The sequence below is a fragment of the Triplophysa dalaica genome, chromosome 12 (genome assembly GCF_015846415.1).
Source record: "Triplophysa dalaica isolate WHDGS20190420 chromosome 12, ASM1584641v1, whole genome shotgun sequence".
Lineage (NCBI taxonomy): Eukaryota > Metazoa > Chordata > Actinopteri > Cypriniformes > Nemacheilidae > Triplophysa > Triplophysa dalaica.
The window spans coordinates 9,830,520-9,847,799 of NC_079553.1; the positions used below are offsets into that span (position 1 = coordinate 9,830,520).

A 17,280-nucleotide genomic window follows, 5' to 3' on the forward strand; every position below is an offset into this window, starting at 1 on the left:
GCAGTTGTTTTACATCAAAAGCATGGTCGTGCATTGTGTACCCAAATAGCCACAAGTCAACTTAACCGATGAGGGAAGACGGATGAGAGGGATGACCATGCTGTATGCTCGGTTACTGGGCTAATGCCCTCAACTTGAGCTAAATTTACCCACCAATAACACGAGGAAGGCGAAATGTAAACAGACGCATATCGGGCCGACCGCATTCATCACCCTAGCGGATGCTGTTTTATCGACACATTCAAAGACCAGATCAAAGTAATGATGAAGATTAAACCATGTGGGTATTAGAAGACATATCAAATATACCGTAAGTGGTCCACATTTAAATGATGTAAGTTAAATGGAATGCCTTATTAGCCTGCGCCATTACGTTGAAAAGTTTTTTTATTTTTTTATTTAATGCGTTTTATTTTATTAATTTCTTTTTTTTATCTTTTGACATTTTGTGCACTGACAATCAGAAAATCTCGTGCCCAGTTTGCCTGGAAAATGTAATCCGATGTCTACCACTAAACAGCTATTCTGTAGCCTATATCTCTAAATACTTGCATCGTAATATTGCAATATGCGACATAATAATAAACAAATACGCGCTACTGGTCGTGACAAATAGGTGGTGCAATCATACTAGACAAACAACTCAAGTTATATAAGATATATTCAAAGCATTAAAGCGTACGGTAGTAGCTAAAGGTTATTATTTATATTATTGTATTATTACATACGTGAAAACAAAGCTTTCGAGTTATCGAGGCGAAACGTGAGGGAAAGTAAGCATCCACACAACAAAAATTAAAATGGTTTGTTTCAGTGTGGGATAAGATTTGTATACATAAAATGGTTTCTAATAATCCCATTGTAAACGGAACCTGAATGTAACAACATAACAAACTAGAGGACAAAATCAGTTTTAATAAAATCAAATATGACACATTAAAGTCACTATGCACCCGCTATTTTAGGTGCGTTACAAACGTGATGTCCTGAAAGTCTTCAAGCGTTGGATGTTTGAGAAGAAATGCTCAAAATAACGGGGTTGAATATATGTTTATCATTTTGTTCACCATAGTACTTGCTGTTTGGAAGGCGCTCTGTTGTCATCTTTTTTTAGCTGTCGTACTTACACATTTACGCGTTGGCGTCATTTCCTGTTTTCAAACAATGATGGCGACCTCCATCGACCGTGGGTTATGACAGCACGGTAGGACAGATTAGCAAGGACTGTGTGGTTATCGCTTTGCATGTCACCCTAGTGTGAGTCGTTGTCTATCTACACATCGGCTGACTTTTAATGGTAAGTTACTGTTATTTGTCAGTTTTGCTGCGTTGTTGTGTGCATCATGATGGTAGACACGTCTTTCCTCATGCATATGCTACATTACGCTCGATCCCAGATCTCTTTCAGCATGACCCTTAGTAGGAACTGGAAGTTTCATTTTTTGCTGAATTAACCAGCGGTACTATCTACATTTTGTTACCCGTCCACATACTTTGTCATGCCAGGAGAACTGTCACATTGTGTAACGTAATTATAATTGTCAATAATACTATATTGCTTTTTGCCTTTCAGAACATGAATCTGCACAAACTTTCCTCGCGATTGCGTCGAACAGTAAGTGTCCTTGCGTTTGCTATATGGTTCAGGACATAAAAGCTTTTTTATCATTGAAGCAAGTTAGAACATTTTACAGGACATATTTAATTTAATGCTTTTTATTACCAGGTAACACAGAAGTTTAGACAGCTCCACATAAGTAGCAGTGGACTGCAATTGGAGGCAGTTGCTGTGGAGACGGCATTAGCAGAACCAAATCTCCTCTCAGTATTCAGAACATCAGAGCAAGATCCAGTATGACTTCAAAGCTGAACATGTTGTTTTATTATGGACAATATCACCCATCAACAAATATCACATTAATATACCATATCACATATAACCCTAAGCATCCTGCCATAGTGTTATAGTAACAACCTGTCTGATCACTTTGGCCATTGTGTAGCATTTGTCCCAAATTGTGTATATGTAAAATATGATACTCTGTTGACTCGATATTGCTCGTCGCCAACCATCTATCCTTCCTTTCTCAGGCATGCCACTCGGAAAAACAAGCTGGTCAATACTACACCCTCCCTCCGACTCACATCCACACACTCTTCCCTCATGGACTGCCTCCCCGTTACCAGTTGCAGGTACAACAGTGCAGAACTGCTTTTAAAAATCCAATGTCTAGAGTAGCAAGGAACTGCTTTTGTGATGACTTTTGTGCTACTTGGAAATCTGATGTTTGCATATTTGTGTGTGCTCGTTCCAGATAAAGACATTTAATGAAGGCTGTGTGATGGTGAGGCACCCCACACTGGAGCTCATCTCATACCTTAAAAAAGCAGATTACAGCAAGGCTCCCCTGCGTTATGTACTCTGTATCCTCACATAGTCACCGTGTTTCTTTATCCAGTGAGCTTTATGGGTTTTTTTTTTTGCATTATGTTTGACTATAGAATATGTGTGTTAGTATCCTTAAACATTTCCATTAGATGGACTGCCTGGTTCTGGAAAGACCATGTCATTGTGTCATGCCCTGCATTACTGCTACACTCAGGGCTGGCTGATCCTACATGTACCTGATGGTGAGCTGCGCTGAACCGCATCAAATATACAAGATGATGAAAAGTCTGGAGTCTGATTACGTTTTTTGTTACTATAGCACATCTGTGGGTGAAGAACTGCAAAGAGCTGCTTCCCTCTTCTTCACGGCCTTCACGCTTTGACCAGCCACTCCAGGCATCCCATTGGCTGAAGAACTTCAAAATGACCAACGAGCGCTTTTTACCCAAGGTACAACTAGATGTGGTTATTGTAAGACCAATTTGATGTGATTGCTGAGACCTTTGGAGGTAGCCTACTTTAATTGGTATTTTGATCTATCATTGATCTCTATTGGACAGATAAAGACAACTCAGCGTTATGTGTGGACAAAGAGAGAAAGTACAGAGGAAGGGCGACCTCTAGGGGAGCTTGTTGATCAGGTGAGTTTTATTATTCATCACATTAAAATATTATTTTAAGTATTTAAGTAAAATTCAAAGTAACTGTTACGTTTCTCTTGGTCCTTCTTAGTATTATCTTTTATTTGATCCATATCTGTTGGCCATGTCTCCTTTGTTAGGCTTTATTAATAGTTTGTTAATATTTTTTTCAAACAGGGTGTAAATCGAGTTAAAAGCAGTAGCGATGTGGTGGGGGCAGTGCTTCGGGAGCTGAGGCTTCAGGCAGGGGAAGAGGGGGCCTTTAAACTCGCTGTGGCGGTGGATGGTGTGAATGCTTTGTGGGGCAAAACATCTCTCAAGAAGGAGGACAGGACTGTGGTATGTAGTTGTAAATTTCTATATGTAAATATCTGTACATAGAAAAAGCAAAAAAAAAAATTGTATTCTGTCATGAGATATTGTAGTTTGTTTTAAGTACAACTTCAATTAGTTTGACATCTGTTTATCTATTTCTTTTCTACAGTGTGAGCCAGAGGAACTGACTCTGATTCATAATCTGAGGAAGATGTTAAAAAACGATTGGGTAAAAGAAGCTCATACTAGCTATCATACTTCAGGTTTCATTCAAAACAAGTTGCTCACTGATAATTCATTCGCTTGATTTGTCACAGACTGGAGGTGCCATTCTCACAGCTTTGTCTCAGACTGGGTCCCTTTACATGCCACGATCTGCTTACCTCCCTACAGAGCTCCTAGGACAGGTCGGTGGCCCACAGGGTTTTTATTTGCCTAGGGGGTTTTAAACTGAGGTCCAGGGAGCCCCAGGGGGCTCCAGAATGTTCTACGGGATCCTCCGAATTTTTTTGAGAAACAAAAGACAGCAAAACTTCTACTGAATAATAATAATAATACTTTTATTGCGCTTTCCCAAAGCGCTTCTCAGCAGGTAAAACAAAACAATGACAACACTTTGTAAAACAAGACAAAAAAATAAATAATACAATGTAGTAAAATCAATCCTAAAATAAAACGTTTTAAGAAGAGATTTAAAAGTCGCTAGTGAAATTGTCAGCCGGGAGAGAGTTCCAGGCCTTAGGAGTATGTGAGGAGAATGGAGCGAAGCTTTGTCTTTGGAACAAGTAAAGACCCCACTGAGAAGAATCCAGATTTCGACATGGTGTGTAATAGTGGTGGAAAGAGTACTCAAAATTTGTACTTAAGTATATGTACTGTTACATTTCTGAAATTGTACTCAATTTCAAGTAAAAGTACTGGTGTTAAAAAAGTAATTGAGTAAAAGTAAAAGATGCTCTTCTAAAAAACTACTCTGAGTACTAGTTACTCATTACTTTTTAGGCGGTGTTATTTAATGAATTAAGAATAATTATTAATAAATGCAATAAGTGCAAGAAACTGAACTTTATCTACAACATTATAAATGGAATTGCACAGTTTGCGAAACTGCTTCTCATGCATTCCAATCGCATATGTTCCCTACTCGCTTATAAGGGCAGAGCACTTGATGTAAAAAAAAAAAAACTACTCAATTATAGTAATTGGAGTATTTGTAATTCGTTACTCTCCACAACTTGTTACCAATAACAGATCAGACAGTTACTGAGGAGCCAGGTCATGCAAAGCGTTTTATGCATGACAGGGAACAAGTGTAAAGACCCCTAAACAAGAGAAAAATGATTGCCAAACCTGGGTCCAGACAGATTTCTAGCAGCCGAGTTTGTACATATTGTAGTTTGACAATGGAGGTTTTAGAGACTCCAGCAAGAAGGCCAGTACAATAGTCAATACGCAAAATACTAAATAATTTATCAACCTCTCAGCAAATAAAAAAAGTACAACAAAGGACGTAAGCGAAAGAAAGGCAATCCCTTGCAAATGTGTAATCATATTTGGGGGTCCTTGGCATGAAAAAGTTCAAAGAAGCCCTGTATTAAACTACAGAGGCATTCCCAAAAGTTAACAGAGCTTTGTGTATTTTCTGTTGCTATTACAATTTTGCAAATGCCTCACAATCTATTGTTAAAAAGTCTCTAACATGGCTGTTTGACTGGAACATTGTAAAGAGATGTATTGTCTAAATTTGTTAAAAGGGCTTAGTGTATTTACAACTTCTCTCCCTCTGTTTCTGTCTCCGCCTCTATTTCTTTCATTCAGGAGGGATTTGATCATATGGAACCTTTTGTTCCCATTTCTGTTTCCACCTACAATGAGAAGGAGTTTGAGAGCTGTTACCTGTACTATTTAGACCGCAACTGGCTGCAGCATCCACACAGTAAGTTTGAAAGTTGTGTTTACAATGTGATGTTCTTTCAAGGTATTTAGGTCACAATGAAATAGTGACCTAAATAAGTTGTTTTCACCCCCAGCAAAGATCGGAAGCTTCTTCAGTGTCAAAATGAAATGATGTACATGCCTGATGTCTTATCTACCAGATGAATAGTGAACTGTACACAAAATATAGGCAAACATAATTGTACTGTCAGCATTCCCAATTTAATTATGACCAATAAAATGTCAGTGCTTACACCTGTTATGTAAACATGGTAATTCTGACATAATTTAAGGCTGAATGAGTAAACTGTTTCCAATGTTTTTGATTTACCAGGTCAAACTGAGGAAGGAAAGAAAGAACTCATCTTTCTCAGCAACAAAAATCCATCCATCCTGGAACGATTGTGTGCCTTTTTGTAATGCAAAGCTCTCTCTCTCTCTCTCTCTCTCTCTCTCATACACACCTGTAAATCATATGAACTGAATTCCTCAATAAACTATTGTAAGCAAATTTCATAATAAATATTTAAAAACCATCTTCAGCATTGATTTCACTTACAAACAATCCTACATGTTTAATTTGATACTTGAAAAAACATTTCGCAATGGCTTTGCTTTAAAGAAGGAAAGAAGCGGCCTTTGAGAGGTCACGTGACGGAGGTAATGGTCATGTGACCTCATTCTGCCTGAGAACCCGGAACTCAACAGCATGTCCCGTGATTGACAGTTGACAGCACAAAAACAGTATGCTGAAGTACACGCGAAGCTGCTGAAAACGACGAAAGAAAAAAGTATATAATTGAATTATAGTTTTATATCCGTTGCTATAAATGCGCCGAACGAGGTTACCTTATAAGGAATAAATAGTCATCACATATGGAAAAGAAACGTTGTTAGTTGTTTACATGTAGCAGAAGGACAAGTGACATCTCATTGACAGAATGAGAGAAACAGCTCTTTTGCTCATTGGAGTGATCAACATTCTAAGTGGTATGTTTATTACGTTACTGTAGGATTGTATATGATCAAATACCAGTTCGTCTGTTAAACTGACTGACTTGTATTCTTCTGCATGTTTGTTTCTCATCTGTGTAGCTGACAATAGCAGAGATTGTCAAGCACTTACCTTTGGTCATGGTTCGGTCGTGTGCGAGTGCAATGCGACATACTGTGACTCAATTGGCCGGGTTGGGTTGCCAGATCGGGGGCAGTTTTTGTCATTTGTCAGCAGTAAAGCAGGCAGCAGACTACTGAAGAGTCAAGGCCATCTGCAGAAGAATAGCACAGGAACAGGTGAGTGGTCTGAAAAGAAAGGATTTAAAATGAAAAAATACTGAAAAAAAATATATGATAATTGACTATTGGACTGGGAATTAAAAAGTGCAAGTAATTTTTTAAACTTTATTAAAGGTTTTAAGTAGCACTGCTGAGTATTCACTTGATACCCATCCCCTTTATTTCTGTCTCTCCTGAATCTCAGCTCTCAGAATTATTCTGAATCCCAATCAGAAGTATCAGCGCATTAAAGGATTCGGGGGAGCCATGACAGACGCAGCAGCCATGAACATCCTCTCCCTATCTCCTCGAGCTCAGGACCAGCTGCTCACACAATATTTCTCCCAAGATGGTGAGAGAAACAGAGATCTTAGAAAGTGAAAATGATGGATGAAAAATAAAAAAATTGTTGTTGAAAGGAAACAGAATGGAATTTGTAGGTGACTGACATAATAAGCATGTGTCCTATAGTATAACATGCCTTAAATCATTTGAATACAGGTTTTAAACTAAGTGCTGTCATACATAAACTACATTCTGTTACAGGTATAGAGTACAGTTTTGTGAGAGTGCCTATGGCGAGCTGTGATTTCTCAACTCGCCTCTACACATATGCTGACACGCCAGGAGACTATGAGCTCCAGGATTTCAGACTGAGTAAAGAAGACATTCACATGAAGGTATGGCCCACAAGATTTCACTTACTAACAATGCTTAGTATGTACACTATAAAGCAGGTGAATTTTCTGTATGCATTAAGAGATGATGGAACATTGTCAAAAAGTTTAAAAAGGTTCAATATACTGCAAAGTTTACTGCATGCAATGTTTTATCCTACCATGTAATGCACTCGATTTGTCATGCATTTACAATGTGAAACATAAGGTATACCTTGTATATTGTGCTGCTGTATTCAGTTAGCTAGTATTAAAGGCGTAGTTCACCCAAAATTAAAATTCTTTCATTATTTACTCACCCTCATGTCATTTCAAACCTGCATGATTTTTTGTTGTTGTGGAAAACATGAGATATTTTGAGAAATATCTCTGTGGTTTTGTGTCCATACAATGAAAGTCAATGGGGGCCGATGTTGTGTGGAGATGGTGGTCTAGTGGGTTAAACCACTGAACTGGTAAATCAAAGGTTGCTGGTTCGATCCCAGCAGCCACCACCAGTGTGTCCTTGAACAAGACGCTTTACTCCATGTTGCTCCAGGGGGATTGTCCCTGTAATAAGTGCACTGTAAGTCGCTTTGGATAAAAGCGTCTGCCAAATGACTAAATGTAAATGTAAATGTGGTTACCAACATCCTTCAAACTATTTTCTTTTGTGTTCTGCAGAAGATAAAAATGTATACAGGATTTTAAATGACATGAGGGTGAGTAAATGAAACAATTTTCATTTTTGGGTGAACTATCCCTTTAACAGCCACTATTGCACAAATATGTTAAAAAAAACAGACAACATCTGTATATTTAAGCAGTCTTCTTCAAAATCATGTTGTAATTTATTTAATCCGAATCCAGATTCCCCTGCTGCAACGAGCCCAGTCTCTCTCTGCCAGGCCTCTGTCTCTCTTTGCTAGTGCCTGGAGCGCCCCTGCCTGGCTAAAAACAAATGGTGCACTAACTGGAAAGGGCTCCCTCAAAGGAAAGCCAGGAGGCAAAGAGCACAAGACCTGGGCTCAGTACTATATCAGGTATATTGAGGAGCCTAATTTAATTTGCATCTAAACATGAATAACTCATTAGATCTGCTTTGTAAACCTGATCACAGGTACAACACTTTATTTAATTGTAGCAACAAGGCGTCTTAGTGTCTTTTCCTGTCTTGCAGATTTCTTGAGGAGTATGGGAAGTATAATCTTTCCTTCTGGGGGTTGACGTCAGGGAACGAGCCCACCGCGGGCCAAATGACGAATTACAGCTTTCAGGCTTTGGGATTTACTCCGGAGACACAGCGTGACTGGATCGCCCTAGATCTGGGTCCGGTGCTTCATTCCTCAGCATTTGCCAGCATCCGTCTGATGATTCTGGATGATCAACGACTTCTGCTTCCGCACTGGGCCAAAGTGGTAACTAGTGAGAATGTTCAAATGAAAAGAATGTTAATGTTCACGAAGACGAAGTTTTTTTGTTCACGAACACAAAGTTTTTTTGTACTCCCTGTTTAAGGTTCTGAGTGATGTCCACGCAGCACGCTATGTCCACGGCATTGGCGTTCACTGGTACTTTGACCGTATCGCACCTCCTGACATCACCCTGGGAACCACACACCACCTCTACCCAGAGTACTTCCTGTTTGCAACAGAGGCATGCTCTGGATGGAATCCAGCGGATCGGGGTGTGCGTCTGGGCAGCTGGGACAGAGCAGAGGACTATGCACATGACATCATACAGGTACTTGATGATGTTATATATTTCAGGGGTAACTGAATGATTTGAAATCACATTATAAAATTAACATATTTAAATAAGATTTTGTCTTATCTCTTGCATAGGACCTGAATAACTATGTAACAGGCTGGACAGACTGGAACTTGGCTCTTGATCAGGGTGGTGGGCCAAACTGGGTGAAGAATTTTGTGGACAGTCCTATCATTGTTGACCAGAGTAAAGATGTCTTCTACAAGCAGCCCACCTTCTACAGCATGGCCCATTTCAGGTAAGATTCATTTAGGGCACAGTCTTAATGCTTTCTGTTTAAAGCTCTTTAATGAAATTGTATTAAGACTACATCTAGTGAGTGGAAGAAGCTTTCAATGGCATAGACGTTTAGTGCTGGAATTTAATCACTAACTTTATAGTATGCACTTTGCTTTTATGTAGTTATAACTGGTTGTGTACAACTATGCTGTTCTTCTTTGACTCTAGTTATATAATGCAAAGCATTTAAAAAAAATGCTAAACAGAAACAAACATCTTTGAAATTGTTGCATTATCATCATATGTTCTGTCGAGGTAACTTTCATTCCCTTTAAACCCAACAGCAAGTTCCTGTGGGAGGGGTCACAGAGAGTGGGCGTGTCCATTAGTCAGAGCACTGTACTGGAACTTTCTGCTTATATCAGACCTGATGGTTCAGCAGTGTTGATTATTCTTAACAGGTAAGAATGTAAGGGATAATGTACAGCTAGTCAGTATTTCGCGATAAAAACCCGCTACTTGTACAGTATCCCATTAATTAAACGGCTACTTGCCACATGAGAAAAGAACTGGACATAAAATGTGAATTTGAAATATTTCATTAGCACATTTTTACTGAATGCAGACCTTCTGCGAGGAACAGCCGTTTAGTATCGGATTTAAAGTGAGAAACGATGTTCACACATCACACACAGGCAAATTGGTTTAATCATTTGTAAATATAATATCATATGTTATTAAAATAATATTTATAATACCTTTTCGTGTAATATTAAACTGCCCTTCTCAAAAGGATTTGCAGCATCCGGGTTTCAGGGTGTTATTAGTTTTGAGCGAGACTGGAATGTAGAGACTGGCCAATCAGAATCAAGCATTCAAATGACCCGTGTAATAAGTGTGGTTATCTTACAGGCTCAACTGGTTGTTATGGGGCGATTATGTTATAAGTGTTTGATACCAAATGTTTCTGAATCTCGGCAGGTCTGAAGAGGACACGCAGTTTGAGGTCTGGGATCAAACATTGGGCTTTTTGGCATCAACCGCTCCATCTCACTCCATTATCTCACTGCTGTGGAACAGACAATGAATGCAAGCCAACACTATTGATTATCTGTAAATGCACCTTAAAGAGTTGACATTTAAAATGACTGTATGATTATAGCAACCAGAAGTGAAACATTGATTAATGACTTTGACAGTAAAAAGTGTCAATTTCCTTTTTTAATTTATGGATATTTAAAAAATATTTCGATTTTGTTTTAGCCAATTACGTTGAAAGGAGTATCTCATAACTTACAGTCTTGCTGACATTTCATAATCAAACTTGTACTGGAGCTACGTGCAATTAACAATAAAAAAAACTGTTCACAGATATTTGTTCTGTAAATATTTCTATGAGGAGTGTATTATACAGCGCTTTGAAACACTCTATTCTGATTGGTCAATTGTGCAATCCATTGGTCGGATATTCCTCTACATTTAGGCTACATTAACTATGTTTCACATATTTAAACAAAGTGCTTGATATCAAATCAAAAAATAATTTTCATTTGTGTTAAATGTGATGATCTAGTCACCCTGTCACTGTCTTCCTCTTAGCGGCAGGATCTTGATCCCCCTGTAAGGGTTTGTGTAGCAAAATTACAGTCTGACTGTACATAAGAATGTCTGAATGCATTTGCATTAATACAACCAATACTGGTAACCTAATGTCACAGCAAGATCAACATATTTCCTGGATTTAATCCTGTTTTATTATTAATACATCATGGTCATACACATCATATAATATATATTTATATATACTTTAATATTTAGCAATTCATCATCATTTTCAATGGTTTTTTTTGTCTTCCTTACATGAGTTTTCCAACTAAAATTATTTACATTAGAAAAAAACATTGCAATAGAAATGAGAGTGAAAAGAAATTGGTCTACAGCAATTAAACAACAGAATGAGGCCGATGGGTTTGTGACATTTACACATCCGAGGTGAAGGGAAGAAAGCAAACAATTACTAAACCTTATGACCTGGTGGAGTAAATAATAAAGTATGTGAGAAATGGGGAATAAAGTGGCTTTCATAAACCGCGAAAACACGGCAACCCATCCCAACAAGAATTCACATTGAATGATAAGAGGTGCTATCCAGGGAGTACAGTTTGTCTCTATGGGAAACATAACACCGTACAATCTTAATACAAGTGGAGGGCTGATCTGCCATAGCCTGACTCTACCCTCATCTTACATTGTTTGTTCATTCAGGGAAGGAACGGGAAAAGGGTATTCTAGGCAAAACGCTGTAAAAATAAACTTTGGAGAATATTGGACAGACACCAAAATACAGCGGGATACATCAGACGCAACTGAGAAGGCTGCGTTAGACAAAAGTAGTAAACAAACCATAGTCATGTATGGTGGGATGATAAGAAAGAATGGACAAACGAGAGGGAGAAAAAAAATAGACAAACAGCGGGCCACAAAGCACGGCTGAGACGGGTGGACGTGTATGTGTGTCTCAGAAGGACCATCTCTCTGGTGTGCGGGGATCAGTGTTTAGAGAGGAAGGCTCTGATGGGGAATGAGTGTCGTTTTCATCTTCATTCAGGCTCTTCCTGCACACAGGACACGTGTCGTGCTTCAGGGACAAAGAAGAGAGAAATTAATATTAGTGACCCATCATGATTCTTCCCAAACCCACGCTCTTTACAGCCTACACAGACTTCCAAGGCTACATCTGAAATAAAACATGGTAAGTTAATATATTTATTAGTGGTGGGCATAGATTAATTTTTTTAATCTAGATTAATCTAGATTAATTTTGGAATTAATCTAGATTAATCTAGATTAAAATGGCTCATTTGAATTCTGCCGAAGGCATTCAGAATATGTGTGCTACCCAAATAATGACTAAAAGTAAGTCTTTGAGAACGGGTTTCTCAAGCCTGGTGGCGCATTAGACCAGGGGCTCATCTCCTGTTTCCAAAATGCATCACAAACTGCTTGAGAAAGCTGTTCTACTATGATAATTGGTGATGAAAATTAAATTATGTTCAATAAGATGAACTTGTGTTTACTTCCGCATTAGCTAAGGGATGCTTTGTGTTTAGTTGGTACTTGAGACTGGAAGAGCTCCTACAGTACATTTACATTTAGTCATTTAACAGACGCTTTTATCCAAAGCAACTTACAAAGAGTGAGGGAGCAACAAGCGATATGTCATACAGGAGCCATAATACATTAGATCTCAATACAAAGTTACTGGTTTCAACTAAAGTTAGACCACTACCTGTTGAGAGAAAGTTTATTTTTTTTTAAAAACCAATTCCGCATTGCACAAGGTGCAAACAACCTTAGTCTTGTCGATGTTTCTATTGGGATGCTTCTTAAAAATTAATATTCCCTGAAGCAAACCCGGCGGCTTCATAGCTGCATCCATGTTAGCACGTCACGTTTGATGCGGTAATTTCACAGTAACGTTATGTTGTGTTCAGACCAAACGCGAATGGCGTGTCAAGCGCGAGTGATTTATATGTTAATGCAAAGAGCCAATAGACCTACTTGCTGCGCGAATCACGCGAATGAAGCCCTGGTTATGAGATGATGAGGCGGCTTCTGCTTCCGCGAATGACGCGAATCACGCGAGTTGAAAAATCTCATTCTCGCCCCGTACAGTGCAGTTAAGCTGGTATACATCCGCGCTAAAATATCAAGGTGAAAGTCATCATAGCTTGCGTAGTATAGACCCAGCTCCCAACCCAACTTTGAGAATAGATTAACGCCGTCATTTTTTTTATCGCGCGATAAAAGTCTCACTGCGTTAACGGCGTTAACGGCGTTAACGGCCCACCACTAATATTTATACATTTCAGTTTTTTATACTTTCTGTGGTGCTAATTATTGTGGTAATATTTTCATGTAACGTCAAGTGTATATTTAGCTCAAGTCAATTTTGAGCTTATATCATTAATTAAAATGTATCGGTATATTGCAAATAAACAAAAAATGTAAACATTTTCAAATATTTTATTATTATATTCTATTGTGTTATGGTCTCTGTGTACTGTTGTTACTGTTTCTGTGTACTGGATGCTCCTGTCACCAAACAAAATTCCTTGTATGTGCAAAAATACTTGGCAATAAAGCTCTTTCTGATTCTGATATTTTAAACAATTTCATAGAAACAAAATGAATAAGTCGCTTTTGATAAAAGCGTCTGCCAAATGTAAAAATGTATATAAATTTACTCTGGTCAATATCAGATGTTTGCACAAAAATAATAAATCCTTTCTTTAAAAGCACTTAATATTTATATTATTTTTTGAAGTCTTCACTCATTAACCCATGGAGAGATGCTATTAGAATCAATTTCGGCAAATCACATCACAAGTGGTCAAAGCTAAGCACAAGTGTGAATGTTCAAAGGATTTTGTGATAAGATTTTATCAGACTTTATCCGCATGCAATAACACACCTACATAGACAAATCTCCAGGTGAACAGACCACTTGTGATCAGACATCTTCAGAGAAAAGTTATTAACAGGTGTAAACAGAGCTATTCTCTCTTACATTAACTACAATGTTTCTCCTACCATTTCAAGCCAGGGCACGATACAGTCGCTATGGAAGATGTGGTTACAGGGCAGCTGCCTGACTGGCTCGCCGACCATGTAGTCTTCCTTACATACAGGGCACTCCATATTGCAGTCTAGAATAGTCAATAAGCAAAGGGTGAGAATAACGTAATTTCAGTAGATGAGCGATGCCATAAATGAATTGGAATTTATCCTCAGACTAGTAGCAAAAGAAAATCAGGAGAGACTAACCAGCCTGTTCCTGAGTGATGATGATGGTGGGAAGGGAGGAAATTTTCTCTTTCTCAGCAGGAGGGGGACCTGTGTTCTCAATCTGACCCAATAACTGTATGAGAGAAACAAACACATTATCAGCATTTATATGTATAAGCATAGAACTGGTAACATCCACCTGTGAATGATCAGTCCTCTGTTCAACTACCTGTGTGATGACTGCATCCAGACCCCCCTGTCCCCAGGCGTAGTCCCCTGGGTTTGAGTGCAACATGCCTGTCCTGACACACAAACACAAATATCAAGATGAGTTAATATATGAATTTACGAGATTGACTGAGACACATTTAATGTTGTTATATATATACAATTTCCATCAACATGCACGGCGGGTTCCCTTGCATGGAACTCACCATTTTGTTTATACAGTAGCCCTAAACGGAAAAACTGCTCTACAGAGCAAGTTTTGTAAATACAATATCTCCTTTGACAAAGAAGCGAAAAGTTGACAACATGTTTGTCCTGTGACAGCCGTCAAAGTGCTTCGAAAGAAAGGGGTAGCGGTAGAGTGAGACGCTGTTTGCAATTCGCAACCTCAACACTAGATGCCGCTGAAATCTCCACATTTCTCCTTTAAACTATTGACAATTATAAATAATTATTGAAGCTCAAAAAATCTATACTGTAAGTAACTATATAGGTGACACTATGAGAGAAAAGTATTACTAATGATATCAACACATTAATAAAACTGTGTAAATAAAACGTCTTCACTTAGTAAGACGTTTTCTTCACTTAGTAAGGAACTGAAATAATGAAACTGGATTAGGATTACACTTTTAAAGGAGAACAAATGTCTGCAAATTCAAATTATTTTTTAATACACTCACAGTCCTAGTAATAATCACATAGCCCAATTCAGGTCAAAAAAGAGGATACTTTTATTTACCATGAGAGTGGAGGAGATCCTGGTACTCCTGAATTGGCAAAAAGACCTGCGAGAAACTGCTGTACTATTCTGAAAGGCGAGAGGACACATTAGTGAGCAACTGACACTGGTGCTGGTGGATTCCTTCATTTCTTGTTGACATTTCATGAAGTACTTTATACATCAGCTGAATCACATACTTGCACAATAGCTGCCAAATAACATTTATAAATCAACCTATAACCAGTAAGTTAAATTAGTTGAACCGCTTCAGAATATTCAAGTAAATAAATAATATAATACATTAATGTAATAATAATACAACATGAATCAAAAATGGTATAAACAAGCACAACAAAGTGAAACTGTGTGTTAAGGAGGAACCTACCCTTCAATGGCAGGAGAGCGATCCGGTCGACTGGTCCCTCTGGATCGGAACCTCCTTTGACTCTGCAGGCGTGGAGGACGACTAGGACCCCAGTGTTCCCCTCCACCTAAAGGGTCCCCCAGGGGCCCACCAAGCCCGCCTGGCATGTTACGGCCAAATGACCCCGCTCCAAGACTTCCAGGGCTACTACCACCTCCCGGTATCCGCTCTGAGTCAGGACTTTCTAGATCTAGACTGAACGAAGGCCTCTCCACAAACAACAACTGCCATAGCTACAGAAAGAAGGGTGGGAAAGACAAAGATATGTAAAGATGAGAAGGAGCAGTACAATCAAATTAGACCCTACTCTATTTCTACCTGTTACATTAAGACTTATGTATGTAAATGGTTACGCAGGTGCATGGGTCCACATACCTCAGCAAAATGTGAAGCTGTGTCATCGAAGTTATTTGAACTACTGTCCAGCAGACTGAGGGGAAAATAATCACATTCATGTCAGATCTGGAACTACAATGGTTCATCATACTTATCAACATCCATTATAGTACAGCTTCAAAATGCCCATTTACTACAAGATACTTAAAGATCCACCGTCTAGCAGTGCAGGAGTTGCAACATGCCATAAGATACAATGAATGAGGAAGTGCAGCAACAGTAAAAAGCTCACCTTGAGTCTTCTGTAACCTCCTCAATAAAGCCAGAGTCACATCTAGGACATACATACTCCTAAACACAATGAAATACAATACATTAAAAACAAAACAATATTACACTGTTGATCCCACTTCCACAAAACTGTAAACAAACAAACAACTAACATAAGTGTTTTTGTAAAGATCACACACATTTGCATAGCACCAGAACAGTCATTTGAATTTTAAAACAAAATGATTTGTAGGGCAGAGGCACTCCCTCCATTATGGATCACACCACATGCAAGCCGATGCAAGTGAGATTGCTTCCGTATTTTTTGCTCAGATTTGCAGAGGTCAAGTCAGGTAAACATATGAGTGTATAACTAAAGCAGGAAAATGAGTGCTTGACAGGTAGTACCATGTGCAAGGCTATTTTGTCACACTGTTTACACTTTAGGTAAGAACCTGTTTAACAATAAAGGGTTGTCTTATGTCTCTGTTTAGCAACACAAACAGGTGTTTACAGGGATAAATGGGTTGTAAACAAAGGATTACACACAACTCATGTTCTTTTGGCCAACTTGGGGATTGACTTAATGACACAATGGAAAACAAGTGCTGAAATGAACACTGTCATTCACATATATCAGAAACACACATAAATGCGACAATATATTTCACTATTACTCAAAACAGGAACATTTCGCTTTCGCTTTTTCGACTTGGTTGTCTCAGACACATTAGAAAAATACACATTTTAATACATTTCTATATGGTAACAATATAAAACAATATGGCGTATGACAGGTGAATGTGTTTTACAAATACAAAAAGTCGTCGTTTATCCAAAAAACATCTTCAAACACAAGACGTTCACTCGACTATTGAATGACTGTTAGCGTTTAGGGTGAAGAAAACATCTCTTTCATATTCTACCTGAACGAGCATAACCCTCCATAAGACAACGATAAAGACACGTATTTTAGCGAGTATTTACACAAACAACAAGACACAGAGGGGCCCTTCACCCACATCAGGCTGATAAACTGCTGCGAGCTAACATGCTAACTTTAGCACAACAGCTGAACCAAAGAAACCAACGACAGAACTGGAGAAACCCGCGACAACGAACAGACGACGCGTTACCACCGAGGCGAACTCACCGGCAGTTTAGGGCTTACTTCACCCCTACAACAGTGACAGAAGAAGCGATGCGGAGGAATCGCCGCAGCCTCCGCCATATTTTCCGTGAAACTGTCCCAAACAGCAGCAGCGCTGGCCCTCGCTCCGCCCACTGCAGAGGGAGGTGCTCCGCTCTAA

At 38.8% G+C, this 17,280-nt stretch overlaps 3 protein-coding genes across 5 annotated transcripts; 2 read left to right on the top strand and 1 right to left on the bottom strand.

Annotated features, from left to right (window-relative positions):
* Positions 1–8: 8 nt before the first annotated feature.
* Positions 9–5,816, top strand: dap3 (death associated protein 3). Of its 3 annotated transcripts, none has more exons than XM_056762468.1 (13): positions 9–310; positions 1,574–1,615; positions 1,727–1,852; positions 2,092–2,193; positions 2,316–2,424; positions 2,539–2,631; positions 2,709–2,839; positions 2,950–3,030; positions 3,208–3,369; positions 3,515–3,574; positions 3,663–3,752; positions 5,164–5,281; positions 5,615–5,816. In XM_056762468.1, exons 2-13 carry the CDS (start codon positions 1,577–1,579, stop codon positions 5,698–5,700), a joined length of 1,197 nt encoding a protein of 398 aa, XP_056618446.1. In that variant the 5' UTR covers positions 9–310; positions 1,574–1,576; the 3' UTR covers positions 5,701–5,816. The 3 variants fall into 3 exon arrangements, with proteins under 3 accessions (XP_056618446.1, XP_056618449.1, XP_056618445.1); XM_056762471.1 differs by having other exon boundaries at positions 9–280; XM_056762467.1 differs by lacking the exon at positions 9–310 and adding an exon at positions 341–1,297.
* Positions 5,817–5,960: 144 nt separating this feature from the next.
* gba (glucosidase, beta, acid) lies at positions 5,961–10,570 on the top strand. The gene is made up of 10 exons (XM_056762465.1): positions 5,961–6,270; positions 6,376–6,573; positions 6,761–6,907; positions 7,102–7,235; positions 8,082–8,254; positions 8,392–8,629; positions 8,730–8,954; positions 9,056–9,219; positions 9,545–9,661; positions 10,182–10,570. Exons 1-10 carry the CDS (start codon positions 6,222–6,224, stop codon positions 10,285–10,287), a joined length of 1,551 nt encoding a protein of 516 aa, XP_056618443.1. The 5' UTR covers positions 5,961–6,221; the 3' UTR covers positions 10,288–10,570.
* Positions 10,571–10,986: 416 nt separating this feature from the next.
* On the bottom strand, positions 10,987–17,254 carry rnf115a (ring finger protein 115a). The gene is made up of 9 exons (XM_056763499.1): positions 17,124–17,254; positions 15,993–16,051; positions 15,740–15,794; positions 15,326–15,597; positions 14,959–15,027; positions 14,218–14,290; positions 14,028–14,121; positions 13,794–13,909; positions 10,987–11,838 (listed from the first exon to the last, which is right to left on the bottom strand). Exons 1-9 carry the CDS (start codon positions 17,199–17,201, stop codon positions 11,719–11,721), a joined length of 936 nt encoding a protein of 311 aa, XP_056619477.1. The 5' UTR covers positions 17,202–17,254; the 3' UTR covers positions 10,987–11,718.
* Positions 17,255–17,280: the final 26 nt, after the last annotated feature.

What these genes read in the sequence shown, in the direction of transcription:
- dap3 (XM_056762467.1), top strand. An exon ending in GATCCTACATGTACCTGATG is followed by an intron (nt 2,632 to 2,708) that starts GTGAGCTGCGCT and finishes TTGTTACTATAG; the next exon opens with CACATCTGTGGGTGAAGAAC. An exon ending in CTACAGAGCTCCTAGGACAG is followed by an intron (nt 3,753 to 5,163) that starts GTCGGTGGCCCA and finishes TCTTTCATTCAG; the next exon opens with GAGGGATTTGATCATATGGA.
- gba (XM_056762465.1), top strand. Translation starts at nt 6,222, where the DNA reads ATGAGAGAAACAGCTCTTTTGCTCATTGGAGTGATCAACATTCTAAGT. An exon ending in TTCCGCACTGGGCCAAAGTG is followed by an intron (nt 8,630 to 8,729) that starts GTAACTAGTGAG and finishes TCCCTGTTTAAG; the next exon opens with GTTCTGAGTGATGTCCACGC. An exon ending in ATGCACATGACATCATACAG is followed by an intron (nt 8,955 to 9,055) that starts GTACTTGATGAT and finishes TCTCTTGCATAG; the next exon opens with GACCTGAATAACTATGTAAC.
- rnf115a (XM_056763499.1), bottom strand. Translation starts at nt 17,201, where the DNA reads ATGGCGGAGGCTGCGGCGATTCCTCCGCATCGCTTCTTCTGTCACTGT. An exon ending in CGCTCTCCTGCCATTGAAGG is followed by an intron (nt 15,028 to 15,325) that starts GTAGGTTCCTCC and finishes CTCGCCTTTCAG; the next exon opens with AATAGTACAGCAGTTTCTCG. An exon ending in TCGTGCCCTGGCTTGAAATG is followed by an intron (nt 11,839 to 13,793) that starts GTAGGAGAAACA and finishes TTGTCCCTGAAG; the next exon opens with CACGACACGTGTCCTGTGTG.